The 8,396-nt window shown below is 48.3% G+C and overlaps 1 protein-coding gene across 1 annotated transcript; it reads left to right on the plus strand.

Annotated features, from left to right (window-relative positions):
• Positions 1-1,369: 1,369 nt before the first annotated feature.
• Positions 1,370-3,703, plus strand: NEUROG3 (neurogenin 3). Its single transcript, XM_069612183.1, has 2 exons — positions 1,370-1,646; positions 2,430-3,703. The coding sequence occupies exon 2, from the start codon at positions 2,431-2,433 to the stop codon at positions 3,010-3,012; it is 582 nt and encodes a 193-aa protein (XP_069468284.1). The 5' UTR covers positions 1,370-1,646; position 2,430; the 3' UTR covers positions 3,013-3,703.
• The last annotated feature ends 4,693 nt before the right edge of the window (positions 3,704-8,396 follow it).

Consider the following 8,396-nt stretch of genomic DNA (forward strand, 5'->3'; position numbering starts at 1 on the left):
ATACGTAGCAGACCAGCCTGTCTGAAGGACTATGTGCTGAATGCAAAAAGCAGGTGGTTTGTTGAGCTGTTCACCAGTTATGTCATGGGTGCTTAAGTTGTTTTAAATGGAGGGGAGAGAAAGAAATAACTGATCTAATCCGCATTACTCTTTGTTGTTGTTATGAAAAAGGAGGAGTGTGGTGTGGCTGCTTTAAGAGGGACACGAAGGAGAGACGTAACTCTGTTTTGTCAATAAATGGGACGTCACTGCGTCGGCACAGCAGCACGTGCACACATGCACACCAGCCCCAAGTGTCCCTGCGTCGTCTGTGGGGATCCAGGGCTACCGCAGTATCAGGCCCAATGGCCCTGATAACACTTTCCTGGCCTGCGACAATTCCGGGGCCCAGCACATTTTCTTCACAGCGAGCGGCTTTGCGCTTTCCAGGGTCACAGTGACATGTATTCAGCAAGCTGAATTGTTGGCCGAGGGTCATTCTAAGAAAGTGTTTGCTTAGGTAGAGGGGGGCGAGGGGGTACAGCTTGGACCAGGACAACAACAGAGTTAATGCTTCTTTTCATCCTTGATCATCGTGTTGTGAGCTCCATTCCAACCTAATATACTGTCTCGGTCCTCACTCACGTTTCAAAAGTAAGTGGATTCTTGCAAGAATTGCCTGCTGTTAAACCTTTTCATACCGGGTTCGTGTAGCAACTGGTGTTTTGTTTACCTGAAATGTAGTGCAACTTTAGTGTTCATTCGTAAGAATAAGGAGGTTTACCGAATGAGGCATCCCTGCAAGTGTGGGTGTCACAGTGATGGAGAGAGGATGCCAGTTTCGCCTGCATAACACGAACATCACTTACGCCGCTTTTGGGGACTGCAATGTTCGGCGAGTGGCTGCTAGGTGACAAAAATGAAGCACAGCTGTTCTAAGACACAAGATAGCAAAACGCATTTTTTTATTTTTTTTGTATTTTTTATTGTTGCGTTTACAGTTTTACAAAAAAACATACACAACAAAAACACATTATTAAGCTCTGGCTCCCGCGACCTTCTCACCCTCACTTTGCAAGGATTCCAGCTGTGTGGTGAAGTTCCACAAGCTGGTGTGCGGAGGGCTGGGTGGTGGGGATGAGGGATCGTGTGCATGAACTCCTAGACTCCTTTCTGATTGGTCCCCTTGGAGAGACTATGGAGCTGGGCACACTCCAGGCAGGGCTGATAAGATAAAGCGTGCCAAAAAAGGGTGGGGGCTAGGGAGCGGGCACGCTTTCTGTTGATCCGTAAACCCCAATTGTCCCGAGACCCTAAACCTACAAGTATATATAGGGCTGAGGGCAGTCGTGTGCCTGACACACAGTCCTTCACGAGTCTGCCACCGAGTCTGGCGTGTACCCAAGGAACAGTAGCTTTCTGTGCACCTCTCCCCACAGCCACCCACAGGGGAGGAAGCCAGGAAGAGAGAAGGCAGGAGCCTGCACAACCCCCGAGGGACCATCCGTGGCTACTTCGCAGCTCCCAGGAGGCGCACGCTCGCCGGGAGCGGTCCTAAACTACCACCCCCCGAGCACTTCTGCTTCCAGACCCCAAAAGCTTCCAGCGTCGTCGAGTATCCCCAGGAGGGCACTGGACACGGACAACGGCATCTTCACAAGCAACAGGTGAGCGCCTCTTTTCAACGTTCGGCTTGTAGTTTAATGTAGACAATTTATTTTCGAGTTGAAGATTTAGCTTCGATTTGTTTAAGTCCCGCTTTATATTTTGAGTAAACCGCTTTACTGTTACATATTTGAACGGATGTCAGTTTCAGGGTACCTTGCCACACAAAAAGAGCCTATGTAGAAAAGTGTGTGCGTGCGTCTGTGGGATGTGATTATCTTAAAAAGCACTGCTCGCCCAAATATTAAAAACATGCTTCGAACTGGACGGGTCCATTTTCGGGTTGTGCTTGACCCCCCCCCCCCCTTCCCCGCCATTCTTTATGTATACCATACCGCTTTCTAGTTTTACATTTGAGTTATAAAACGAAACGGAACGGCAAGTGCGTAGCTCATTCCGCGCACGGTGAACCCCTTTATTTAGACGTTCTTCTTTGTTAGGATGTCTGTTCTGGTTCTCGGGATTGCAAGTTGTGCTCCAGACGTGAGAGTGTTGGGAACTTCCTATTGACAGCTTTGACCCTGTAAATTACGCAGAGCTAAGCGCGCTTGTCGTTGAGTTTGGAAGTTGCGTTTTAGCTCCGGGAGGAGCCCCTCTCTCCCCAGCCCCTGTTCACTCTCATTTAAAGATTGAGAATTCTGGATTATGATACAGCCAGTCTGGTGAAGGTCGTATTTAGGATGTAGTGCAAGTATGCGAGCATTGTCTGAGGCAGGTGGTGCTTCTGTGGTGTTCTGCGTTTGGTTAAATGATGCTGACAGGATGCTCTGTTTCTTTCCTCACAGGATGTCCCCCAAGAGTGTCTGCTCACCTCTCCAGCCGGGGCAGTTCTATGAGCTCTCTGAAGATGAGGAAGGCTTGTCCGGCTCTTCTTCCTCCTCTTCCATGCCCTCGTCCCCAAGTCTTTCGTGCAGCCCCCCCGGGGACGGATGCCTTTTCCAGCCTCCCTTGAAGAAGCCAAGGGTGCGACGCGACCACCAGGGCGTGGGTCCCGGCGGCAGGCAGAAGAAGCACCGACGGGTCAAAGCCAACGACCGAGAGCGCAACCGCATGCACAACCTGAACTCTGCTCTGGACGCCCTCCGCGGGGTGCTGCCAGCTCTACCCGACGACGCCAAGCTCACAAAGATTGAGACTCTGCGTCTCGCCCACAACTACATCTGGGCGTTGACCGAGACCCTGCAAATGGCCGACACCAGCCTTCTGGGGGAGGCCAGAGGACCCTGCCTGCTCGTAGACATGGCCAGCCCGGACGTTTCCCCGACCAGCGACTGGGACTCCTTCTACTCTCCAGTGTCCCAGACAAGCAGCAATTTTAGCCCCCCGGCCTGCATGAGGCAGACCTCAGCCTTTTCCCAGCGTGTCTGACCTCTACCAAGGAGCCGGCTTTCTCCCCACTCACAGCCGCCAGGAGGACATGTGGCCTAATTGTGGACCAGAAGACCCTGGGTTAAAATAACAGCAATAACAATTTGGTTGACCCACATGCTGTGACCCAATGGCCAACCACTTCATGCCACTGTTCACTTCTCTGCCGATTGCGATTTGTGTGGCCACAGACAGCATTCAGGGACACAGAGCCGACAGGTCAGCGACCAGCAGAAATCAGGGAACTGGATGTCTTAATGTACAGTGTGTAGCTATAAGGCCCCTGTCCCTTATTTTCCAACTCTGACCCTTACGTCTTATTGTGTGGCCGCTAGTCTCCTCTTTGCACTTTCTTTGCCACTTGGCACAACAAAAACAATACGCTCTTACGTCGTTGAATGGGAAAATAATGGCGCTGTCTCTGAGATTTACTGACTTGGGTACCTTTGTGAACGCTCCTCTCTGCCCCTCCCTCCCTCCCCCCACCTCCCCGCATATGACATTATGCCTTCACTCTTTTCTGAAGGCAGTTGTGCAACTTTCCTAATCGATTTACTTGGATGATTTTTTTGTATCGAAAAATTGTAAATTATATGAAATTGATTTTTTTCTATATTTATTATTGCGCCGTACTAAATTTATAAATAAATATATTTTGTACTCGGAAATATTTGCTATTTTTGCACCATGTCTACCGAGTGTATTGAAATGGCACTAGAGATGCCAAAACAATCTGTGTGGATGAAGGTTGGGAAATAAATTGGTGTTTTCTTAATAAAACGCAACCGTTTCTTGCATTTTTAGGTGCGACTGCATAATTGCATCATGCTTTTCTATATAGCGCTTTCCTGACACCGTCTCGAGCATCGTGGCGGTGTGAGCTATGCCATTTCTACACACCTTACTCGGAAGCTCGAGTGGGAGGATTTGAGTCTGTGGCCTGAACCTTGCAGGACTTATTTCTGTAACAGGCGCATTAACCCACCGAGCTATGGTCCTTACCAACATAATCATTCTGAAGATGCAAGTTGGGCACGCGATGCAAAACAACTACAGCTATCCAGAAAACCGAGATACCCTTCAGTGTCTCTAAATAGCAGCGCTCTGACTCATCAAAAGTAATATAGGTTGTCCAAATAGTGTACTCTCCCAAGTTACATGTTTTCGTTAATATTTGCTGTCCTCTCACCTGCACTAAAGTGTCACATACGAAGATTTACAACTGTATCAAAAACAGATAAATCGTGGCAGCTAAATGTTGGACGGGAGAGACAGAAAACAAACGAGTGCGTTGTTGAATTCCTGCAGATTTAATCTTCTGGGGTGATTAATGAGTTCTTGGTAGAGTCCTGCAGAGCTCAGGTGTGAGAAGAAAACAGCAAGGTACACACCTGGCTGCAGTGAGAGATGTAGGCAAGGAAAATGGGCGAGGGACACAGTCATGGGAGGGAGTGTGTGGAGGGGCAGAGAGAGAGGGAAAGGAGGGGAAATACGTGGGAGAGAAAGGACTAGAGAAAGGGCGGCAGAATTCAAGTAGGCAATGGAAGAGAAAAACGAGAAAGCGAAACAGATGAAGTGAGGAATGATAGAGGGAAAGGGGAGGGAAAAGAATGAACAAAAAGAACGGGGAGAGAGAATCAACAGAGGAGGACGATGGCAGCCGACTAGGTGGACCGAGAGTGAAATAAAGTAACAGAAGAACAAGGCAGTGAAAGGGGGAGCGAGAGAAAGTGCGAGAGAGAAGGTGAGCTACGACACGTGTTTGAGGGATAGAGGGCGACCAGAGAGCAAGGGAGGCAAGAGACACAGCATAGCCGCACACCCACACTGCGGGGAGTAACGCAGAAAGACGGCGAGGAAAAGAGAAACGGGGAGAAGAAGGCGGAAGAACCCAATGTAATACATACTGAGAGAAAAGCGGAGGGGACACCAAAGAGAGAAACGGGGAGAAGAAGGCGGAAGAACCCAATGTAATACACACTGAGAGAAAAGCGGAGGGGACACCAAAGAGAGAAACGGGGAGAAGAAGGCGGAAGAACACAATGTAATACACACTGAGAGAAAAGCGGTGGGGGACACCAAAGAGAGAAAGAAAGAGTCAAAAAACATGTTAGCATTAGAGAGGAAGATAAATTCTTAGAGCATAAGAGAGGGACGTACTAGAAAAAACGATGGAGAACAAGGATATAAAGGAGAAGTGACTGTTAGATGAAACCGGATGACAAAGGGTAAGACAGAAAAGAAAACATGAGCGTGCGAGCGAAAATGGGGGTGACAGAGAAAAGAGTTGAGAGAGGAAGAAAGAACTAGAAAGTTGGAGCGACAAAGAAAGTAAATGGCAGAAAAGAGGATGACACACACAAAATGAAAGTGGAATAGAGCAGCAGGGGGCAGACGAGAGAGGGAGCAGGAGCACATGAAAACGGGAAGAAATGCATACATGGAGCAATACATACACCCAAAGACAATAAAGAGACCCAAACAGAAAGATTGATGGATGGTTGGGTGGATGGCTGGTAGATGGATAGGTGGATGGATGTTTGGATGGATGGATAATGGCAATGGAGTGTCAATTTGAAGGAGTGACTCATAAGTCAGGCGAGTCACTTAGAACGCAGCAGGATCTTCTCAAGTCCCTCCGGGGTTCCAGAGCTGTTGTCTTAACAAAGGCAATATCTAAATTCACCCTTCAGGCTGTGCCTTTGTGGGAATGGGGCAGGACACGCAGCTTCTGCTGGTGCGGTTCTTTGGACCTGCCGTTCTACCTACGACGTTTGTTTACGATAATGAAGATCTCAAACATGAAGTGCGAGAAAGGAGGTGTTGAACCAGAGCTGGGGTTTCAGCTTGAATCCTTTGTATTCTGGCCCACATGCTGTGGAAAAGCTTGCTTTCATCTGCTATGGCTAAGCTCACACACACCACCAGTCTGCATGACAACCTTATAGACGTACGGACTTCCCTTATGGATCTCCTAATCTAAATGTCTCCATGCCCAGCAACTTCCCCTGAAGTCCTAATCTCTTGCAAAACAACCCCTTTACAAAGTCCGACCTGTGACACCCTCCCAGGCAGCCAACTCCAGACTGGACACCACCCCTCATCCCCCCTCACTTGTGACCCCCCAACCCCCAGGCAGCCCACTCCAGACTGGACACCCCTCACAGGAAGGCCACTCCAGACTGGTCCCCCCTCCAAACCTCCCCCCAGGCAGCCCACTACAAACTGTACCTCCTTTGGGAACACTATAGGCAATTAGGACCATACGTGTAAGCACAATTTCACCTTTGGTACAAGCCTGTACTACACAGTAAAGTGGTAGCAATGGCTGAGCAGCCAGACTTATCTCAAGAGTTTAAGTGAGCAGTCGAGCAAGTTACGCAAAGGGCCAACAAATACAGTGATTCAAATATACACTTACTCAAGGTTTCTTGGTAAAAGAATATACATTTATTTACTCGGTCAGTTAGAAAACATTACACTAGCATAAGCAGCTCAATATCACACACTAATAAACCACAAAAATACAACCGGTAAGTAAATGAACAAGTTTAACTCCAATGAAGGGAGAGCAAAATGGCACTTCAGATACTTATTAAAGAGGTAAAAAGACAAGGTTATAAGAATAGACAGCCCAAATACATTCATAGACAGGGCAAAGGGTTTCAGTTAAATACAACCAGCAATTCTTCTCAACAGGCCTGGGCCAAAGTCAATGGTTCAGAGTCTTTTGTATAGGATAGCACAGTTCTGGTAGTAAACGGTTAAGTCTTTGGCACGGAGATTAGAAGAATTTGGCTAGGCGAAAAGTTTGACGAATGTTAAGGGAAGGACAAGCCTCCGTAGTTGAGGAAAGTTTCACATACTTTCTCGATGGCCGAAAAGATTTCCAGACCGCGTTTGCACAGTACCTTGTCAATGAAGAAAGCTGTAGCTGAGGCAGTTGTTCCTGGCAGTTCGAGCAGATCTCGCTGTTCCTGAGCTTCAGTCGTGGGGACAAGAAGGAGGACGTCGGGTGGTTCCTGCGCTGCCCATGGATGAGGCCAAAAGCTTTAGCATGACGTTGGTTTAAGATGTGAGTGCCTTAAAGTCCACAAGCTGGTTACCTTCCCTCTGGCTATCCGGTTTTCAACAGCACTCTGATGAAAATTCGACCAGATGGGGACAGCGTCCAGGTGGCTTCCGAGTTGGTTGTTCCCACCAAACTCAAAGGAAGAAGTCAACCTTGAAGGGCTTCTCTGTCGATGGAGTTTCAGGCAATTCGGACCTGCAGCAGGGCATCCCTGGTCATCCAGGAATTGCAGCAGTCCTCTTCCTTCCGCTCGTCTTCGGTTCTTTCGTTCCAGTGGTCGACTCTGTTTTCCAAGTCACAGAGACCTGTTTTTATACAGTTTTCCCCCATTCATTCCAGCCTGGCTGTTACTCACACATCAGGGTGGCTGTTCTTGCCGGACAGTGAGCCAGCCAATCACGCCAGAGTGCATTGAGGTCTCCTAGGAGACTAAGCACAGGGAGTTTCGGGCACCACCCTCACATCCTGTCCACCCCAGACACCCAGGCGCCAGAGGAGGGCTTCAGCACTAAAGCCCCGCCAAATGCCAACGAACAAAGGGACCAAACATGGTTTGGCGCACAGAGACAAACACAAGAAGGACCTTTCCTAAAAAAAATGGCGAAAAAAGATGACCGGAGTCTGTTTTTACAGATAAGTCCTGGGCGCCATATTGAAAAACATGGCAGAACTGATTTATAGCTACCATTGCTAGCGGTCAGGAAAAATCATGGTAGTTTGATCTAAACCGCTGCCACCAGCCATTACAAGTAGGAAAGGGTAACATTTTACTGTTACATGAGTGTTTTGACTCAGGGGAAGCTAAGCATCCACTCAAGCACTCTGTAGGAAGATAGGGTGTGTCGGGTCAGTAAATTTAAAGAGACTATTAAAGTCAATTTAACTTTACATGCTCTGGGAGACGGTAGTCAGTCCCAGAGAAGGTATTTAAACCTTGGGAAGTCTGAAAGACATCCCTGTGCCACTGCATTGAAGGTGCTGTGTGACACACAGAAAAAAATGATGCTACGGAGTGGGCTTAAAACTCCATCACTAAAGAACACAAAAGTAAAGCACACATCAAAAGACATGAAAGACTGGGAAAAAAAGGCTCACACTCTTTTCAGGTAAAAAAGAAAAATCAAATCCTAGAAATCCAGCAAAGTTGCTGGGGGTCTCAAAAGGTAAGGGAAATTAGCAAATTTTGAGAATCCTCCCTAACACCCCCCACAGGCAGCTCTCTCCAGACTGGACACCTCCCCCCATCCCCTCTCACCTGTGACACCCCCAGGCAGCCCACTCCAGACTGGACACCCCCCACAGGTAACCCACT

Source organism: Ambystoma mexicanum, chromosome 8 (genome assembly GCF_040938575.1).
Source record: "Ambystoma mexicanum isolate Mex_15411 chromosome 8, UKY_AmexF1_1, whole genome shotgun sequence".
Lineage (NCBI taxonomy): Eukaryota > Metazoa > Chordata > Amphibia > Caudata > Ambystomatidae > Ambystoma > Ambystoma mexicanum.

What these genes read in the sequence shown, in the direction of transcription:
- NEUROG3 (XM_069612183.1), top strand. Translation starts at nt 2,431, where the DNA reads ATGTCCCCCAAGAGTGTCTGCTCACCTCTCCAGCCGGGGCAGTTCTAT.